Below are 20,836 nucleotides of genomic sequence, written 5' to 3'. Positions count from 1 at the left end.
GACAATAGTCAAGAAATCAGAAGACTAGGACTGGGGATGGCAGCTGTGAGAGAACTAGAAAAGGTCCTCAAATGCAAAGATGTATCACTGAACACTAAAGTCAGGATAATTCAGACCATGGTATTCCCAATCTATGTATGGATGTGAAGGTTGGACAGTGAAAAAGGGGGATAAGAGAAAAATCAACTCATTTGAAATGTGGTGTTTGAGGAGAGCTTTGCGCATACCATGGACTGCGAAAAAGACAAATAATTGGGTGTCAGAACAAATTAAACCAAAACTCACTAGAAACCAAAATGATGAAACGGAGATTATCATACTTTGGACACATCATGAGAAGACATGATTCACTAGAAAAGACAATAATGCAGGGAGTAGAAAAAGAGGAAGGCCAAACAAGAGATAGATTGATTCCATAAAGGAAGCCACAGACCTGAACTTACAAGATCTGAACAGGGTGGTTCATGACAGATGCTCTTGGAGGTCATTGATTCATAGGGTCGCCATAAGTCGTAATCGACTTGAAGGCACATGACAACAACAACCTCCCCCATTGTCTCTCAATAGGCAGTCCTGTTACGAGTAGTCTTTTTACTCATCGCTGAGGCTCTCATTTCTTTCCTGGGCTTCCTTCACCTCCACCCCTTAACTGCTGATACAATCAACTTCACAGTGCTTTAAAACCACACCACACACCAGGATAGAAACACTGGAATACACTACAGGAGTAACCCCCACATACACCTACACAGCAAAATGAGTATAACAGGCTTGGCCGAACCCATGCCCCCTCAGCCACAGCCCTGTCCCCTGCAATATAGGTATAATCAGGACAAACTTCATCTGCGTAGGCATTACTAGAATAATTTTTTAATGTTTACACATTCAGGGGAAAAATGGGAGTTTCCCTCTTGTCATGATACTAGGGTTTTCCCTCTTCTCTTTATTTTATTGGCTAGGTCTGCTTTCCTGAATGCCATTCGTTCGTATGGCTCAACATGCTGAAAGGCGGAAGCAGAAAGCTACCTCACAAAGTGAAGGAGAATAGTGCCTGCTCGTTTTGCTCATAAATCGGGTTCTTTAAATGGGAGAACCTACCTTAGTGTTCCAAAAAGAAAGAAAGTTGGGAACCTGGTGATTATGGTCTATGAGAGGGGGGAACTATCTCTGGTGGTATCCATGACGCATCTACCGGTACGCTTGCAAGCGGCGGACCTAACGGGATTCCATTCTCCTCAACTCCTCGCAGTATACCCTCCCATGCGGCAGGGGGCGGTCCGCCACAAACAACTTCCTCCAGAACTGAGGCTCCTAACAGCCGGGCGACGAAAAAATCTGGCGCGCGTGGAGTGCTGATTGGTTGTGAAGCACGCCTGAAGCAAACTTGAGCGATTGTCCAGTTGACCAATAGAGGAGAGGCGGAGCCTTGCGCTTGCAGTCTACCTGGCCTCTCGCCTTGATCCCGTCGCTTCTTCTCACCTTGCCCCACTATGACGGCGCACAGCTTCGTGCTACCGATCGTCCTCTTCTCCGTCTTCTGGGGTCTCGTGGGAATCGCAGGCCCATGGCTCGTACCCAAGGGGCCCAACCGCGGGTGAGGCTCCCCAACCCCGTCATTCTGCCTCCCCATTCCACAACCTTCGCTTGCCCGATCTATCGCAGGGTCGCTCTATCATGGCCACCTACGGATAAAAAAATCATAGCGCTCCCCCACCAGTCCGGCACTTGTCCGCTTTCTTTCCTCACAAGTACAGAGTAATCCTGCCCCAATGAGGCCTGATCCACACATACAGTGGACTGAGACGCTGTATCGCTTCAGACTGCAAGTGGGGGAAACATTTGTGAATGGCTCCCTCATGTTAAAAAAAACCCTCAACAACCCTGTGAATAGCAAATCGGCGTAACAGGTAAAAGATTGGGCTAGAATTTTGTCTATGTATTATTTAGGCATGGAATTTTCAGGGGGGAAGAAACATTAAAGAGTGGTACAGTTCATTAGACCACCTCAACGTTCTTCAGCCTGTATAGTCCCAGTTCTGGGTGCCTTTTGTGCCTGCTCCCACTTGTCTGCCTCACTAACAGCACAACCCTAACCATGTCAACTAAGAAGTAAGTCCCATTGAATTCAATAGGGCTTAGTCCCAAGTAAGTGGAGTTAGGGTTGTAGCCTTACTCAGTCATTTTTCTTTTTTTTCTTTGCAGAGTGATTATTACCATGTTGGTGACCACTGCCATTTCCTGCTATCTCTTGTGAGTATTGGTGTGTATGGGAGGATGACTGCGAATGTGGAGCTGGATTGTGCCTACAGGAGACCTGCCACCCTCATAATTGATGTTGGCTCTGACACTATGACCCAGTGCCTGCTTCCTGAGTATTGGGAGAATAAGGAAGGAATCCCAAATACCTTTATCAAATACACAGGCTGTCCTGTGTAAAGACCCTTTTTGATACTCTACTTGTTTCTTGGTTCCTTATTCTACACAAAGATGCATACACAGCCTGTCTTTTCCCCCCTAAAGTAAGCTTTGGGTGGACTCAGATCATATCTGTTCTCCTGCAATATGTCCTGCCACTGCCTCTGGTCCAAAGCTTTGTTTTAGTACAGTGCATTCATGCATGATGCTCCTAGGTCAACACGTATGAATAAGGAATGTTACACCCCTCCTCCAGTGACACTGTACTCTTAGAACTAGACCACTAGCAATATATGATATCCTGTGCAAAAGGAGTTGTGATCCAGCTCATGTGCCACCTTCCCATCCTTTGATCTTTTCACTGCAGCTGGCTTATAGCACTCCTGGCCCAGGCAAACCCACTGTTTGGACCGCAGCTGAAGAATGAGACCATCTGGTATGTGCGCTTCCTGTGGGAGTAACCTGGACCACTACATACTAATTCTGCAGGTATTAGCCTACCTAACACATCCTATCTATATATAACTATGTTAAATGCAACCTATTAATGGCTTGTAAGAAAAAGGAATTAATTTGCTTCCGACTTACAAATTCCCATGCCTTGCTCCTTACCTGACTCACTTGGCAATGGCTTAGCCCAAAAATGGGAAACCTGTAGCTCTCCAGATTTTATGGGACTCCAGCTCCCATTAACCTCAGCCAGTATGGCCAACTGTCAGGGATCATAATCCAGCAATATCAGGAGGGCCATAGATCCCATTCTGGTTTAGCCAATAGGACCAGAAATGTGCTCATGATCTGTCTGTAATACCTTTGGCTGCTGCAATTTAGCAGTTCTCTTTGTAAAAGGTAGCCAAGTTAAATGTCACATAGAGGGCAACAGGGAGCTTGTTCTAAGACGTGCTCGCCAGCTAGGGAAAGTTCAGAACTGAGCTCTCTCTCTCAGGCTTCCCTCTGATGCTGGATACAGCTCCACTCCTTTCCCTTTCCAGTACTAACTGAATGGATCTTTATTTCATAGTCTGAAGTCCCCCACAGGAATAGGGCCAAGGGCCAAGTGCATGAAGGGACCATTTATGTATTTAACTATCCCTTCCCTTACTGTTTTAATTGATCATCTTGGTGGTATCCGCTTGAGTTGATGTAACCAATGTGTCTCCCCTGGCAGTTTGGGCAAATGTCTGCATCTTGAAACTCTTGTGATGAACACCAAGATTGAATCGCTACTGATGGAGTTTTGGAACGTCCCCTTGGGGTAGAGACAAAATACCTTCCTTACCTTTAAGTGGTGATGCTAGCCCAGTAGGCTTGCTCTTTCCCCTTCTTTGTCTGTCAGCAGTGAAGCTGCTGCACCAGGGTGCATTTGCGTAGACTGCCCTCTTCTACTATTGATTTATTACGTGATGTATATGTATATATTTATTGTATTGTGAAAATAAATGTGATCTTACTTTACCTATTGTTAAGTATCCTACTGTGGGGTAAGAAGTGCTTGAAAAACTGCTATGGTAATGTCCCAACTATGTCATCCAACTGATAGTGTACAGAAATCAGAACTTGTCTGTACTACTTGGCAAGGAAGACTTCTGTAAAGCTATCCAGGTGATGTAGGCAGCTAAGCTACTGCCACCTTTCATAGACTGGGAGAAAGCAATCCATAACCCTATCCTGTTCAGAAATGTGCCATATTTGAAGTAATAAAGCAAGTTCGTTTCCTTAGGCCTAGGATTGTTGATAGGCTCTCATTCCCAAACACAGGGGAGGAATGATGGTTCTTATGACTGGTGGTGATGTATTCCAACCAACAATCCTCCAGCACAATTAGCGTTAAGAAACTCTAGTTGCACAGTTCAGCAGAATTTATTGCTACAGTAACTGGAGTTCAAGTATTAAACCAAATACGTTTTGTAACTTAACCCATAGTTGATTCAAAGTCTATGGGCTAGATATTGTAATTAAAACAAATTGCACCAACTGTACTGTTCTCTATTCCAAGGTGGTATTCCGTGGAACTAAGAACAGGTGGAAACCCCTGTGCTGGGGCAACAGCATTCAGATACTCTTAATGATGTGTGAATGTGGGATTTGAAAGGGATCGATGCTGTAAGCAGAGCTTGGAAAAGTTACTTTTTTGGACTACAACTCCCATCAGCCCACTCCAGTGGCCACGCTGGCTGGGGCTGATGGGAGTTGTAGTTTTAAAAAAGTAATTTGTCCAAGCTCTGGCTGTATGTATGTGCAAAAAGTACTGGGAGGAGTGGGAAAGAGAGACAGCAAATATCTGCCTTTGTTAAAAGGGCATTTCTTGCCCTTAAGGAATCTTGCTTGCATGACTCCTTTTTTGGTCCTCCTATCACAGACATCAACAGAAGTAGAGTGAGAGAGAGGCCCTGTGTTCATGGAGTTAAAGCACCAGAAAGAACTGCTTCTTTTCCTTTTGTGGGAGATGCTTTTTTAGAAGAGCTGTTCAGTCTTCAATATAGCCCTTGGCTACACAAGGTCCTTCTCCCTCCCTTCCTGAGTAAATTAGGTTTCTTTGGTCATTTTCACTTATGCTGGCTTTTGCCCCACTGTCTGGGATAAAAGAGATCAGGTCATACTTTCCCTTGCCTCACAGTACCTGCAGCATGATTTGCCTATAGTGGCTGGGGCCTTCAGCCACAGAGGAAAATCTGGAGTTCACTACAGATGTGGGGCTTGGTTTAGGGGCCAAGCCTGAGTGCACACTGTTTGGACTTTGGTCCTGGGGATAAACTGGAGTGCTGTACAATTCTGGACTAACACAGAAGAGGATCACAGCTTTGGGGTGGTTATAAACCACTGCCAATAAGGCAGTCCTGGACAGTCAATGAGAGGTAGCTCTTTTGTCAGGAGCCTGGGTCCTGTGCTGGCAGTGGCACCACTTCTGCTAGCCACAGGAGGTCCAGTGGAGCTGGGTGCAGCTGCCGGTGGTGGATGCGGCGCAGACGAAGGAGGTAGAGTCCAATGGCGAGTGTCACCACAAGAATGCACACAAAGAAAAGGTAGTGGTTATAAACGAAGGAGAGACGGAGCCAAAGGCTACGAGGCTGATGGACACTCTGCTGGCGGATATCCCTGAAAAACAAAAATAAGGCTGAAGTGAAAATGCCAACCTGGATTAAGCTTGAATATCTTGGCTGCAGTAAGTAGCACATTTAAAAAAGCATTCTGGATACCGCAGTAAGAAAGTACAGTTCCCACATACCTGACTTGCCTTGGGCTTATGGCCAACAGATCATTTATAAATAGAAGGGAGATATCCAAGAACTGGGAAGTTTAGTCATTTCATGATTAAAACATGCTGCTGCTTGCTAATCAAGGATCAACTTCCTGCTGATGTAAGACACATTATCTCCTGGAGCAGGGGCGGGGTCTCTCTCCTTTTGGTGGATCTTAAAAAGCATACCAGCTATGTGCATGCTTCTACTTTCTCCCTTCAAAAAGCACTGCCAGCAGAACATTTTTGCTTTCTCACATTAAAAAAACCCCAGCTTCAGAGTATTGAAGCCCTCCATGTTCCAAGCTCAATCCTATGCACACATAAGCATCCTCTTGAACTCTGTGAGGCTTACTTCTAAGTACACATATTATTATATATTAAATTTATATCCTGCCCTTCCTCCTAATTGGAGCCCAGGGCGGCAAACAAAAACACTAGGAACACTATAAAGCATCATAAAAGCAGGAATTAAAAATATTAAAACAAACCATCTTTAAAACATCTTTTTTTTAAAAAAAAAGGTTTAAAAAACATCTTAAAAAGCAATTCCAACACATGCAGACTGGGATAACATCTCCACTTAAAAGTCTTGTTGAAAGAGGAGGGTCTTCAGTAGGTGCCAAAAAGATAACAGAGATGGTGCCTAATATTTAAGGGGAGGGAATTCCAAAGGGTAGGTACCACTACACTGAAGGTCTGCTTCCTATGTTGTATGGAACGGACCTCCTGATAAGATGGTATCTGCAGGAGGCCCTCACCTTCAGAATATAGTGATTAACTGGGTATATAAGGGGTAAGATGATCTTTCAGGTATCCTGGTCCCAAGCTGTATAGGGCTTTGTACACCAAAACCATAACCTTGAACTTAGCTCGGTTGCTAACGGGCAGCCAATGCAATTATTTCAGCAGGTGACATATTCAGACTGCTCAGCACACATAAGGGCTAGAAAATCAAACACGCTACAAGCCAGTGTTGTTCAGTTTTTACTGAAGCCTTTGTTATGAAAGCTGGTTCTGAAGTAACCAAAAGAACTCCACCACTGTCTTAGATGAAAGGAGGCCTAGCAGGCAGCAATTTGGATTACCTGAGTGGCAGGAAGCGGGTTTTAAAGAGAATGGCTCCCAGTGTCCACTGCACCTCGCGATCATACACCAACTGGGCTGTGCGCAGACCAGCATAATCCCTGGGGAAATGGAATCCTTCGTGCAGGACTTGGTGCATCCAAGCTGACTTGAAGCATTGGTACCTGCAAGCAGAGCACACAGACTCCATCACAAGGATGCTTGTCTGAGACTCATCAGCTGAGCAGATAGTGTGGGGCAAGATTGCTTCAGCCAATGAAAGAAGAGTTATGGACAAAGCATGTTCTCAGTCCCAAATTCCTCTACTGGGAAGGGGAAGAATGGCTTCTTACTTGACACGATGCAGGTCTGCATGTGCAGAGTATAGGTGGTCTTGGAACCTCTGCATCAGGACTGACCAGCTCAGGCTACAATAATCCTGGAAAGAGGCAAAAGAGACACAGATTAGCACAGAAACTACACACACTGGCAAATCTAGGTAAAGTGATCACATATGTCACAGTCACCTGGGCAGCACGTGTGAACGTGGACATATGATATGACCCTCCCAGGCGCAGCACATCCTCAGTGCAGTAGTAGAATTCAGAGAACCCATAGAATTCACTGTTAATGAAGTCAATTGGTGCCTGATAGGTGTTGCTCAGAGCAACTGTGGTTCTGTTGTCTCCAGCCAGCAGGGGGCGGACTTGTTCTGCACAGGTCTGCCAATCTCCCTGGCCCCTGAGGTGCAAGGTCTGGCCACCGTGCTCCACAACATCCTCCAGTCCCACAGGCAGGCAAGGGTCCAAGATTGGCACCTCAGGATTTGCCCCAATCTGCTCACCCCGCAACCTGCAATGAGAGCCTAAGCTTCAGAATCCAGAAAACACAAGGCTGGCATTCCCAACTGCTAGCTATGATGAAGTTCGTCTATGCTTCCCCTCAGCACGTAGGTGGGCCAACCAATAACAACTTTTCCCATTGTTAGCATTCAGCCAACTAGCCCACCTCTGCCGAGCTGCCTTCTGCAAATATATATACACACACAACGTCTTCTCTACTACCAGGGTCAGCACAAGCACCACGGCTATCAGTGAGATGCACATGCCACCACTAAGTACATGCAGGTGTGTAAAAAGGAACACATGGCAATGGCCAATCATTCAGAGGCACCATCCCCTGCCTGCCACATAGATTTGGTTTGCTCCTGAGCACATGAAATTGGGGTGCTGAACAAATAGCACAAAGAGGGTTGGGCAGGGACTAAAACAACAAAGATCCTTGGAGGAAAAGAAAATCCTCTGTTGCACACAAAATGAAGGACCACAAGAGTCCACCTTTGGCATATCTGCTATGTAGTTAGCAAGCTGGCTGGCCAGAGCTTGCATGCTTTTATTCTCTCAGTCAGAGGGCTTTCCAAAGGCTCAAGAATCCTCCATGGAGGAGGGGGCAGATTTCCACAAATACATTTTTTTAAAAGTAACAAAGTTGAGTCACCATTCATTAAATCCCTGCCAAGAGGAATGAGCTACTAACTACCCCCAAGTTTACTACCTATATTAAACACCATTTCCTGCAGTCATCCATGCCATAACTGTCCTTAGGAGCCTTGCAGGGTAGTACAGCTCTCCAATAAGGAACAGGACAAAAAACATTTCCTTTCCTGACATGTAAGATATGCAGAATATTTTTTGTAATAAAACCAATACTTGACTTCACAGGGGAAAATAAGATGGTACCATGTTAAGATGAATACTGGACTTCTTGCATAATTGCTCTCTCTTGCCCACTGTTATGCGTATGCAGAGTAATTCAGTGTTCTGAGTTGTGTGTGCCAGTGTGTGTATTTGCCTAAGAAGCAGGCTTTTACCCTGCATTTAAATCACTGAGGCTTCAGTAGATAGTTAATTAGAACTAGGTATGCCTTTCATGAGAGCCAGTGTGGTGTAGTGGTTAGTGTTGGACTACGACCTGGGAGACCAGGGTTCAAATCACCACACAGCCATGAAGCTCACTGGGTGACCTTGGGCCAGTCACTGCCTCTCAGCCTCAGAGGAAGGCAATGGTAAACCACCTCTGAATACCTCTTACCATAAAAACCCTATTCAAAGGGTCGTCATAAGTCAGGATCGACTTTAAGGCAGTCCATTTCCATTTTCATGCCTTTCCTAACTAAGCTGGAGGCGCAATGCCCAGACTTGGGTATTCCCCTCATGGTTCAGGAGAGAGAATAAAGACAAAGATATCTACTCTCTCCTCGGACAATCAAAGAAGAAAGTAAACTGGAAGGAGGTTTAGCTTCCCTGAGAATATCAGTTTACAATGCAAGGAAGTTAGATGGCGAAGAGCACAGGTACAGGTGGGCACGCCTAGCCAGCTGGAGGACCCTAACTCTATCTTCCTTCTGGAATGCAAAAGAACCCAAACAGGAGTTGCTCTTGCCACATGCCCAACACCCACAAGGTATTATTGGCCATAAGGCGGGATATAAATTTAATAAATAATAATAATAAATAATATTATCTCTTCTACCCAGTTAAGGGTAAGGTGCTGCTGCACCAATTCCTCACTGTCTGCCATTATTTTGCAGTGCCAGTACTGCCAGGCTGCTCTCCCCAATCTCACCTTTGGCTTTGCATAGCAAAGGGGCACAAGAATAACTCATACCAGTCCAAGAAGTGCTGAGAAGCAGTCAGAGAGACCCTCGTGTCATTTTTTATTGATTGATGGTCTCCAACAAAATAGTTCTGTTAACACAAGGAGATCCGTCTGTGCAACAAAACTCCTCTCCCCATGTGCTGTCCTCTAATTTGCTCTGGAGGGTTGGGGAAAACCCAGAATAGATTTAGGGGGAAGAGGAGAGGGAAGGGATGTTCCGTTGCACAGCCAGAAGTCCTTGCGCTAACTTAATGGAACTACTTTGTTGGACGCTGCCCTAGATTTCTTACCCGCCTTTCAACATGAGGTTCCAAGATGGATTACAGTTGAAAAATACAATATTAAAAAGAGTTAAAATAGATTGCAATCAAGATAATAGGACAGGTCCTAAAATATGTATCTCAGGTGTCAAAGGCCAGGGAAAAGAGGAGCATTGTCAGCATCTGACAAAAACAACATAACGAAGGTGCTAGATGCATCTCTCTGGAGAGGCAGTTCCACTACTTAGGGGTAGCCACAGAGAAAGCCTTCTCCAGGGCTGCCACCCCTCAAACTTAGAATCTAGACCTGCGTTTGTCCAGACCTTCAGCAACCTGGCAATATGAGGACAGGAGAATACCTGTTGCGGGTGATGGTCTGATTCAGCACCATCTCTCCATAGCGCTGCCGGGCAAAGTTTCCTCCAAAGCCAAGGAAGGTGCTGACGTAGACCCGGTACACGTGCTTTGTGTGTTGCATGTCACAGCCTAGGTTGAAATCAGCAAGCAGGCTCTTAGCAGCTTCTTCCTGTCAGGGAGGAGGATGGGAGTAAGAAGCAAAGCCCAGCTTGGAGCACAGCACACCTGCCTTGCTTGACGTACACACCTGCTGTGGGGAAGAGAAGGACGTCGTAGTGGGCACCTCGTAGGCTATTTGCAGAGAGGCGCCTCCCATGTCAAGGATCCCAACTGTCCTCTTTCGCACCAAGGGCTCTTCCTGGCCAGCCAGGGTCACAGAAACCACTGCACCTTCCTCTGTGGTGCCAAAAAGAGTTGCCGAAGTCATTGAAAAGGAAAGCAGAAGACTGCATGTCCTCTCGCCACTTGGGCCAAACATTGGAAATGTCTAGGTGGGGGAGAGTTGCAGGGGGGGGGGATGGGGGAGGTAGGAGGGAAGTCCATGCTTGCTTCTCTTGCCCACCTCTGCTCCTGCCCGACAGCAGAATGGGAAGGGATTTTGGATCAGGTGAGGTGGGTCAGCTAAATCCCCATTCCTGCTGGGAATTGAGCAAACTGTGCTAGATATACCCTCCCCCAAGAGGAAACTTCTACCCACCCATTAGGCCCCTCTATCCTTTCCCTCGGCCTCACCTTCTTTGTGGTCAAATCTCCCCAAGACAAAGTTGATGCCTATCCAAGCATAGACCCCTGTGAGAACGAAGAGCAGTGTTAGACTCCTTGAAGATACAGGGTTATGTGAGATGCAACAGCAGCACTGTTGTGAAGCTTGAGGAACGGAAGTACCTCCCAGTGTCAGGCACCCTCAGCAGCGAGTGAAGTGGGTGCCCTGACGTCAGCCATCCTACCGCCCCCTGCACAGCATGATCTCACCCAGGATTCCTGGCACCAGCTAGCGGAGCCTTCTGATCCTGACTTGGACCATGCAATGCAGTTGCACTACCTGCCCTCACCCCTCTCCTTCACACTTAGCCAAAGTCCCCAAGATGGAGTGACCAAGCCTTTCTGGCCCATCTCCCACCTTCTTGCTTCCCCGAGATCACTTCTGCCTGTGATTCCGAGAAGAGGAAGTCAAATTCCAAAGGCACATCCCTCACCAGGTCCTCCAGGATGGCTGTCTGCTGCCTGCAAAGATCCACAAACAAACATATAGCTCTCTCTACTCTGTATTAAAATATTCTCAGACCCTCTCCCCGTCGCTTCTTTGCTGATCGACAATGAAGTCTGCACAACAGACTCCACCCCATTTTGAAAACCTGCCCCTTTGTCCCCCTCGCCAAGAGTCCAATCCTTCTCGGTTGGTTTCTTTTCAGCCAACAATTTGCAAACACTCAAGCTTCATAAGCAGGGCTTAATTTTTCGCTCCGCCGGAGGGGGAAAAAATCCACTGCTTGAGAAGAGCCTGAATGTGGTTAAAGAGATAAAAGGGTGGTATTCCACTAAGGCCTACTCAGCGCAGACCTATTAAAATGAATGAACCTAAGTTAGTCATGTCCATTACCTATGATGGGTTTACTCTGAGTAGGACCAGCGTTACACCCCCCAAGTTAGCCCACGGAGTACAGTGCCTGTGGACATGCAAAGCTTTTAAGATGCCCATCAGTGCCATACATACACCTCCCACCCCCCCAAAAGAGGGAATAGCTACAGCTCCCTTACGCCTTTGCTATATAAGGGGCTTGTCCAAGCAGTCCTATTTCTTGGGGGACAGTGTCTCTATCCTCCCCAAAAGATGCAAGTCCATCTCTGGCCCTTCGTGGCCCAGCACTTCCTGATCCCAAGCCGACTCTGCTCAAATCCAGGAAAGGAGTAGGTCACTCACCAGTCAGGTAACAGCCTCATTCCTGCAGTACACAAGATGTAGAGGGGAGTCTCCTTATGCTTGGCCTTGGGCACATAGGCAGCAGCAAAGTTGAGAAGCGGCCTCATGTATTCACTAGCTTTGTCTGGAGTGGTTGCCAGTGTAGAGATCCCTGTAGAAGAAAAGCAACGCTGTGTCAAACATACACACACCCTCTAGGGTGCATTTATGTGCTTCAACAGTTGCTTGGAAAGATCCAAACCTGGCTTGATCTTCTTGACAACAGGCTGGCTGTTGCGGTCGCGCATCTGCCGGATGTCCAGCAGGTCGTGTGGATTGCCATTGTGGGGTGGCCAAAAATACACAAAGACCCGGGATCCACTGCTCCCGCAATCAACAACCACCCCATAATTCAGAGATGGGTTCTTTGTGTCTGTGGCCTCCAAGGCTCGAAACCGTGCCAAGTATCTGCAAGTGGGATGAGGGAGATTTGGTAAGATGGGGTAAAGAGCAGAGACCAAAACCAAGCAAGATCTTAGCATAACTAAAAGGTAAAGGTCAGGAACCTCCAGATGCTGTTGGAATACAACTCCCATCATTTCTGACCACTGACTATTGTTTGCTGGGGTTGATGGGAGTTGGAGTCCGACAACATTTGGAGGGCCACAGGTTTCCCACCCCTGCCTTAGAAAAACTATTTTTATGGCCCTGGGGGTAAGAGTATGCCAGGCAGTTTTTATTCACATCACCTGTTGCTAATAGGTTTTAGATGCTGATTTTTGCCAAATTTTATTATTTCTGTATTTGTTACGACATGATATATAACAATGTAAGTACCCAGCCTTTGGACCATTTGGTGAAAGGCAGGTTTAAATATCTCATAATTAAATCCCTGAAAGAAGAAGGCAAGACTCAAGAAGCATGATACTCTCAGCTGTGGGGAGAGGATGGGAGCTTCAGTCTAAAGATGGGCAGCTGGCAAAAGCCGATTCTGACTTGATTTGCAACCGAGTAGCACAAAGGCACGCACCTGCTCGGAGGCCATTTCCCTCTATTCCAATTGTTCTTTGTCAAACCAAAGGGAAGTGCATCTGTGGGTCCCAGCTTCTCAGTCACAGTTTATTCTGTCCCCCCCAACACACACAGATTAAAGGAAGCCAAATTGTCCCCCAGAGATAGAGCTGGATAGCCCATCTCACAGTCCTTGCAGCAGTCCTTTGTGCTGGTCACATTTTTGAACATTTCAGGCCAGCTCCTCTTTCCATGGAGACTCAAGACTATACTTTCCTGACTCCCTTGACAGCATGGCCAAGCACATAGATGGGACAGACAAAAGGACTTCTTCACACAGCACATAGCCAAACCATGGCATTTGCTCCCACAAGATGTAGCGATGGGCACCCACTTAAGAACATAAGAAGAGCCTGCTGGATCAGGCCAGTGGCCCATCTAGTCCAGCATCCTGTTCTCACAGTGGCCAACCAGGTGCCTGGGGGAAGCCCGCAAGCAGGACCCGAGTGCAAGAACACTCTCCCCTCCTGAGGCTTCCGGCAACTGGTTTTCAGAAGCATGCTGCCTCTGACTAGGGTGGCAGAGCACAGCCATCACGGCTAGTAGCCATTGATAGCCCTGTCCTCCATGAATTTGTCTAATCTTCTTTTAAAGCCATCCAAGGTGGTGGCCATTACTTGAAAAGAGGACCAGCCAAATTATTGGATAAGGCTATTAGTGGCTGCTAGCCATGATGGCTATGTTCTCCCTCCATTATCCAGAGGCAGTATGCCTCTGAATACCAGTTGCTGGGAATCACAAGTGGGGAGAGTGTTGTTGCACTCAGGTCTTGCTTGCAGGCTTCCTGTATGCATCTGGCTGGCCACTGCGTGGACAGGATGCTTGACTAGATGGGCCATTGGCCTGATCCAGAAGGGTTCTTTTTATGTTCTTACTTGTGGGCCTCAGGGACATGGGAACACGGGAAAACAGAGACACCAAGCTCTGTACAGTGCCTGCCCTACTCTTTCAGAGGCTGTCCATGATTGAACAATGGTAATTACAGGAACACAGAATACCTATATTGCTTCTCCATGAATGTTCAAAGTGATGCTGACACAGCATGCATAGCTAGTCCCTGTGGAGGCTCTTGTTCCTCCTTCCAGAAGCAGGATGAGAGCTCTTGAACCCCCCAGGCACTGGCTGCAGCTCCATAAGAACCACAAAACTGAAGCAGACATTGCCGCCCACCCCTTTTGTGCCATTTCATCAGGGCAATCAGAGAAGATGACTGAGAGACCACAACATCTCCTACCATTAAGAAGCATGCTAATTAAATTAGTGGGGTTTGCAGATCCATTAGACAGAAAGATCATGTCACATTTCTTATTGATCCTGCCCCCTTTTCTTGCACTGAAGGAAATTCTGTCTCAGTCAGCACTGCATCTGCTGCTTCCCCCACCCAGCAGCACTGGCTGGAACAAAGCAGAGATTTGCAGAAGAGCATCCCCAGGCCAAATGCCTCAGGGCCAAAGGTTCTATCATCCTGACTTTCGCAGAAGAGGGCACAGCTTCCCTGGCCATTCAGCTACTGTGTCACATGCCACTGAGCAGAGCGTGTGGCCCGAGACAACCCTGACATCCCCGAATGCCATGTGCCCCCTGAAGTATTCCAGTTACGATTTCCCCAGGAGCCAAGTGATGTACAAATATAATTGCATCTTGCCCAAGAGAAAGGTGAAGCCAAGCCTATGAAGCTCAGATCACAAAAATTGGGTCATAAGCCTTTGTTTTACTTCTATTAACCAGCATACATGAATAAGGTGGTGGGGAGAAGAGAAGGAGGGAATGTGGGATGGCCAAAGCCTGCCCACCATGGACAAGACAGTGCCAGGAACTGTGTCAGGTAGGACAAGTGCTTTATCTGAGGCTTCATTCTAGAGGAGACATTGCATTTCACATTATAATTTGCCTAACATTCCAAGTGCGATAAATGTATGATGGATAGTCTGTCCCAAGAAGAAAATGCCCTCTAATCCACATCACTTCAAATTGATAAAAAGCAGTTAAATGTATATTTTAGGATCACCTCTGGTGGAAAAGGAACAAGCACTGGTCCCAGATCCTGACTTGAAGGGACAGGATATAGCAATGAACCTGCTGAAAGTAAGTAGGTGTGCATCTGGTTAGTGCCTAGATGGGGGATCACCTAAGGACTTTATCTATGCCACCTTGAGTTCCATGATGAAAGAAAAGCAGGGTAATGAATACAATTACTGCACTCAAGGATGTTATGCAAATAAATGCTGCAACAGAAAAGCCTTTTTTTGGATGAAAAATAAGTTTTTTTATTAATCCAGCCTGCTACCTACTACAAGAGAAGCTGAGAGAATCAGGTATGCAATGCAAGTTTGAAAGTTATAGGAAATGTGAGTTTAAAAGTAATTACCAGTCTTTCCTTTCTTCTGTAAAAAACTTGTTTGAAGTGGTTATCAATTGCAAATGATTGACCCTTGCCAAACCATATACCTTACCTTTATCTTAATGGTCTATTTTAAAGTGATAACATCAACAAGTCTAGACTCCTTAATAGAAAGAACCACAGCTGGAGAGACTCTCTTTAGCATATCACATAAAATTCTGGCTCCAAGGGAAGTACTGTCATTTTCCAGCAGACCGTGAGAAGTCTGGTTCGAATTGGGGGATCCTAAATTAGCATCTTAAAACTACCCCCTTCTTTTTAAAGACCATCTAGGGAAAAGGCTGTATGACCTATCCAAAAGTCATCAGCCTTCATCCCCAACTTAGGGAATTGCTGTCTGCCATCTTATGGGAAGAAACGTAAATAATTGCCTCTTAGCTTAGTAACCTTTAAGCCTTAGTAATTTGCCCAGCATAGGTAACAGCAAGAAAGTTTGAAATAGAGGTGTTTTGGTTTTTTTACCTTTTGATTTCTTTACGAGTTGCTTGTTGTCTCTGATGCTTTCCTATCTCTCTGGTGTCATCAATAAAGATAACTTCCTTTATTTAAGTATATTAGACTGGTGTAATACTTAAAGTTACATATCTAGTCATTCTGAAATTTTACTGACTTTAAGAGGAGTAGGTATAAGGAAAACTGAGGTGGTCATGGGGTGTGTGAAACTCCTGTGCACAGAGAGAGTGGATGAAGGGAGTGGTTAGAAATATTGCCCACACGGAGACAGAATCTATGGTGGAATTGGTAGGCATTGCATGAAACACCTGATGGCACCTGTTGAACTTCTCTGGGCTGTGCCTAAGAAGTCAGGTTTTGTCTGACAGTACAGCCCCGTTGCTATATTTGGGCATTCAGTGTCCTCGCATGTAAGCAAACAAGGAAGGAACAACAGGGGCAAGCACACAGCTTCATAAGTTTGCAAGCAAAGACTTTATCTTCTTCTAGAGGTCCCCACATGATTTAGAAGCCTACAGCATCAGATCTTCACCCCCAAACTCATGGAGGGCTCTGAACTGTGTACAGATGAATGTGCGGTGGGGGCGTGAGACTTGGTAGTGTGCCTCCACCTTCTTTTTGCATGTTTCCTGACAACTGAAAAGGCTAACACCCAACTAGGGCTTGTGTTAACAAGGGTGGGCAAACCAACTCAAAGAAGTGCTTCTGTGACATGCAAAATACACCATACATTTAAAGCACATCCCTGCCCCCTGCAAATGATTCCTGGGAACTGTAGTTTACCCTTCACAGAGCTACAATTCCCAGGACCCTTAAACTACAGTTCCCGTTATTATTATTTTTAGAAGGGAAGGCACTTTAAATGTGTGCATGCAGCCATATATATCACGGATTTCTGTTGCAGCACACAAACTGACAGCAGATTTGCCAGGTTCTGTACAAATGTACTGAAGAGGACTGTTTCTGTGGGCTGGAAATCAATTAAACCAGGTCAAAAATCCCTTCAAAATTTGGGATTTCCCAGCACAATTCATGGGTTCTTAAGATTTGATACTCTTGACATTCATTCATACCCAACATTTCACCAGACGAAGAGAGCCGACAGAGCAGCACTCTGAATGCACAGCCCAACAGCACTGATCTTCTGTTAGTCTTGGCATCCGCTTACTCTTCCTAAAGGGTTGCAGCCATTGCTAGTGAGAAAATGCCAGCTGAACTCAGTCCAGGTAGCTTCTTCCCATCACTTCCATTTTGCTGTTGGATGGGAACTGTGGCATATGCCCTGCCATTTCCTCTGCAACTTTTAACTCAAACATACCCTCTATGACTGCTATTTTTGTGCTTCACAAAAAATGCAGAGCTCTATGCCCAAGTTCATAATGCAAGACTGGGGTTATAGAAGAACAGGGGAGAAAGGGAGGGGTAGAAGGAAACTGGCCCCTTGTTAGGTGACAGTTCTCCCAGGAAACCAGATTCTACATTATGCATGGCATGTATACTAGTCCCAGCCATAGTAAATTATTAGGATTGATGGGAGTTGTTGTCCAGCAACATATAAAGCAGCGATGGCTAACTCTGGACTCTCCAGATGGGAGATAATTCCTATCACCCCCAGCTATTGGCCATGCTGGCTAGGGATGATGGGAGTTGTGAATCCAACAATACCTGGAGGTCCACAGGTTCCCCACCCCCAATGTACGGAATACTCTTAGCTCTGGTTAAAGGGCACATAGTACTTTTTAACCCTGAAGACACCCAATATGCTCCATATGATGCAGTACCTTCTTTTACAGTGGTGTTCTTTCAAGCATGAACCAATTTGTCTTGCTGGACAACTTCTTCCTGCAGCTCTCCTCCATTTTAGATTTTTCAGCATTAGAAATAACAGCTATATATGGCGTCATCTTTCAAAGATGTGCCCAAAATGAATTCTTTTAGTGATGTGCTTTGTTTTAGAGCATATTTTTTACACTCCCCTTTTCAGAATGCTGGTGGCTGCCCTACCTCTCTCAGAACAACACTGTGCTCTATTCCTAAATAGTATCTCAGTCTTTCTATGTTTTACAAAGTTCAAAGAGGCCTTTTCTATTTGGAAGAGCTTCTTCAGAAGCAATATATTAGAATGCTTTGCTAAAACTTAACTAATTTGGAAATGCAGGCAGTGGAAATCAGTTGGCTCCCAGAGCCTCTCTATCCAGCAGACCTTGCTCCCTTGGTTTCTGCTTCAGGCTTTGCTCTCAGATCTAACACAGCAGGGTTGCAACCCTAAAGACACCTATTAGAAAGTTAGCACCACTGAATACAGTGGGACTTATTACTGTGTGAATACCTATATCCCAGTATGACATGTTATGGATATAGATATCATACTAAGCTGTTCACATTATTTTTGTCACACTTTCTAACCGTCAGGAAGATTCCTTCCCTGCAATTACCACAAGCAGGCCAGAAAGCACGTGTTTAACTTCTCTCATCATGCTTCATGTCAGCCCCATGCCCCCCACACACACCTTTCAAGATGCCAGTCTTGAGAACCAGTTTTCCAGTGCCATAGATTTGTAATTGCCACAAGTAGCAAAACACCAGTTCCAAGTAGAAGGCCTAGCAAGGCTAGCCGCTGATGGAAACAAAGGCTCACTGAAGGCACTGTGAAGTGCCAAGACGCTGGACACAGACAGGAAAAACTGATCCTGGAAGAGGGGAAAAAAGCAGATTAAATAACTGTTAAAGTCTGGAATGAACCTCATCTGTCAGTCCTAGCTATCTGCCAATATAATGACCACAGAAATCCGTGTGTGTGTGTGTGTGTGTGTGTGTGTGTATATACATATACACATATACATATCTGTATGTATATATATATTGTATTTTAATTTATTTTAATGTTTTTGTGATTTTACTGTTTACAATTTTATTATGTACATGTTTAATTTTATTTTTGTAAGCCGCCCTGAGTGCCCTATTATAGGGTAGAAGGGTGGGATAGAAATATATATTTTTTTAAAAAAGTGGAGATGCTTCCAGCATACACAGAGAAATCAGCACACCCCACAGGCGGAAGTTTGGGATAGAAGACTCCTTCTTCCAAGGCAGGTGAGAATGTAAAAAGGAACAGCTGGGCTCCCTATGTCCACAACAGCACTGAATACTGCAGTCTTGAAAGAACATCTTTATGGCACTGGTAACCCTGCATCTAAATAAGCCAACTAGGTCAGATAGCACTAGGTTGCAGTTAGTCATCAGCAACACAATCCTATACATTTATTCAGAAGTAGATACTACTATGTTCGGTGGGCTTACTCCCAGGCATGTATGAATAAGACTGCAGACATCCCTTACATATCCCTTTGTGAGGGCACACGCAATGTGCACAATACATTTTCTGTTTTTCAAGGGGCCCTTGACTAGGGAAGGAGCATTCTTCACTCCCACTCCTTTCCCCAACCATTCATTTGAGACTTGAACAACAAAGGAGTGAAAGTGCCTGGGAAACCATCATGAACACACTGGGAACCCACACAGAAATACACAGACTGCTGTTCTACCCTGTCTGATTAGAACAGGACTTGATCTTTGAACCTGGCTGGCTGCTAGCCAGGTTGGCTATAACTGCAGACGTTCCTAAGAATTAAAAGCCTCCTGGATGGCGCAAGGGAAGAGGGCCGACAGCATCACTGTGATTGGGGGCAAGCAAGGGAAGGGGAACAGGGGAGAGAAGCATAGATATTTATCTTCAAGGCCTCTGCCATCAAGGTGGTTGCCGCCCCTGCCTGGCAGGCCACCCACACATACAAGATGCAAGGAGGAAGGTGGCAATACCAGTAAGGAAATGATATGGATGATCTGAAGGAGGATCCACATTCCCATCATCTCACCTGGCCATGTGCTCAACCCACTCCCTAACCTCTGTTAGCTTCCTCTACAGGTTCCGGGAGGAAGTTTCATCTCTTTGCCCTCAAAATTACGGGAGGGTCCTGAAACCTGAAAAGGAAGGGAGGGAGAAAGATCACTAAGTGTAAGAGCCAGTCCCCTTCTTGTCCCTCTCCCCTGAAATGGCCGCAAACTGGCCCCATATTAATTAACCCCACATCCCAAATCACGAACAAGTTCACAGAGAGAGAGAGAGAGAGAGAGAGACCCGCCATCCGGCGACGGCGGACAACAGGATTCCCATGCGCTGACACAGCCACGACTCTCCTCCTGGACAGGCACCGCTCGCTCCTCTTCCCAGTACTGGCATCACCGGGAACTTAACTTACCGTTTTTCTCACCCACATTCAGCACCAGCCTCCCCTGCACATCAAGCGCTCCAGCCACGTCCCCAGGGCGACCGGGCTCCGTAGTAGAAGCAGCAGCAGCACCAGCAACAGGAGCCAATAAACGAGTCCGTGTGGAGCTGACGCAACGGAAACAAGCCGGCTGCTCTAGGTAATTCGCAAGCCTTGGCTCCGCCTCCTGCGCCGGATAACCAATCAGCTGGGGATCCAAAGGGCATCGTGCAGTTTCTAGAACAGAGTCCGATACTTTTCCCCAAGTATCATTCAGTAATATCAAACACGTCACAATGCCTGGGCCAATCCAGTGACAGAACACGGCTGAGGGTTACAGGCTGCTTTTTCCTCTCCTTGCTTTCTTTCATCGCGTCAAGCGAATATTGTCCAATTTATAGGCCTGAGGGCTGAACCACAGACTTTTAAATGCTTCCCCCCATGGGCCCGATCTGCGCCTAGATGCCCAAATTGTCAATTCCAAGCCAGTCACAGTCCCCAGTCAACCAGCCTGCCTCCTTCGTTCCCCCCTCCAATATATAGGCATAGCCTTCAATGAAGGCAAGCCAAGTAACATCTACAAACCACACGTGCCGTAGAAAACTGCGCAGACTTCGTTGCAAGCCTGTCATTTTAAACGGCAGACATTGTGCCCAGTAATTTTCTTCTTTTTCTGACGTATAGCGCGTAAAGGAGAAAAGTAGCCAATGGGGTGTGGAAAGCACGAAAGGTCAACGAGGTCTTGCCCAA

General features: G+C 46.1%; 2 protein-coding genes across 4 annotated transcripts; one reads left to right on the top strand and one right to left on the bottom strand.

Moving 5' to 3' along the window:
• Positions 1 to 1,035: 1,035 nt before the first annotated feature.
• Positions 1,036 to 3,870, top strand: LOC133389174 (V-type proton ATPase subunit e 2). Of its 2 annotated transcripts, none has more exons than XM_061636339.1 (4): positions 1,036 to 1,594; positions 2,203 to 2,250; positions 2,783 to 2,851; positions 3,584 to 3,870. In XM_061636339.1, exons 1-4 carry the CDS (start codon positions 1,491 to 1,493, stop codon positions 3,672 to 3,674), a joined length of 312 nt encoding a protein of 103 aa, XP_061492323.1. In that variant the 5' UTR covers positions 1,036 to 1,490; the 3' UTR covers positions 3,675 to 3,870. The 2 variants fall into 2 exon arrangements, with proteins under 2 accessions (XP_061492323.1, XP_061492324.1); XM_061636340.1 differs by having other exon boundaries at positions 1,074 to 1,594; positions 2,783 to 2,904; positions 3,584 to 3,670.
• On the bottom strand, positions 2,285 to 20,704 carry ENTPD7 (ectonucleoside triphosphate diphosphohydrolase 7). Of its 2 annotated transcripts, XM_061636329.1 has the most exons (14): positions 20,078 to 20,704; positions 19,694 to 19,799; positions 18,329 to 18,508; positions 15,828 to 15,878; positions 12,156 to 12,361; positions 11,915 to 12,065; positions 11,114 to 11,217; positions 10,726 to 10,782; positions 10,241 to 10,389; positions 9,996 to 10,162; positions 7,246 to 7,570; positions 7,072 to 7,157; positions 6,742 to 6,903; positions 2,285 to 5,511 (listed from the first exon to the last, which is right to left on the bottom strand). In XM_061636329.1, the coding sequence occupies exons 2-14, from the start codon at positions 19,699 to 19,701 to the stop codon at positions 5,283 to 5,285; spliced, it is 1,875 nt and encodes a 624-aa protein (XP_061492313.1). In that variant the 5' UTR covers positions 19,702 to 19,799; positions 20,078 to 20,704; the 3' UTR covers positions 2,285 to 5,282. The 2 variants fall into 2 exon arrangements, with proteins under 2 accessions (XP_061492313.1, XP_061492314.1); XM_061636330.1 differs by lacking the exon at positions 15,828 to 15,878 and having other exon boundaries at positions 20,078 to 20,702.
• Between the last annotated feature and the right edge of the window lie 132 nt (positions 20,705 to 20,836).

Source organism: Rhineura floridana, chromosome 7, assembly GCF_030035675.1.
Source record: "Rhineura floridana isolate rRhiFlo1 chromosome 7, rRhiFlo1.hap2, whole genome shotgun sequence".
Lineage (NCBI taxonomy): Eukaryota > Metazoa > Chordata > Lepidosauria > Squamata > Rhineuridae > Rhineura > Rhineura floridana.
The sequence above is the reverse complement of the archived record's forward strand: the minus strand, read 5'-3'. Positions and strand labels throughout refer to the sequence as shown.

Coding starts and splice junctions, on each gene's coding strand:
- LOC133389174 (XM_061636339.1), top strand. CDS start 1,491: ATGACGGCGCACAGCTTCGTGCTACCGATCGTCCTCTTCTCCGTCTTC. Junction 2,251..2,782: donor GCCATTTCCTGCTATCTCTT/GTGAGTATTGGT, acceptor TTTTCACTGCAG/CTGGCTTATAGCACTCCTGG. Junction 2,852..3,583: donor CTGAAGAATGAGACCATCTG/GTATGTGCGCTT, acceptor CTCCCCTGGCAG/TTTGGGCAAATGTCTGCATC.
- ENTPD7 (XM_061636329.1), bottom strand. Junction 12,362..15,827: donor ACTCGTAAAGAAATCAAAAG/GTAAAAAAACCA, acceptor TCCCACTTGCAG/ATACTTGGCACGGTTTCGAG. Junction 10,163..10,240: donor CCTTCTCTTCCCCACAGCAG/GTGTGTACGTCA, acceptor CCTCCCTGACAG/GAAGAAGCTGCTAAGAGCCT.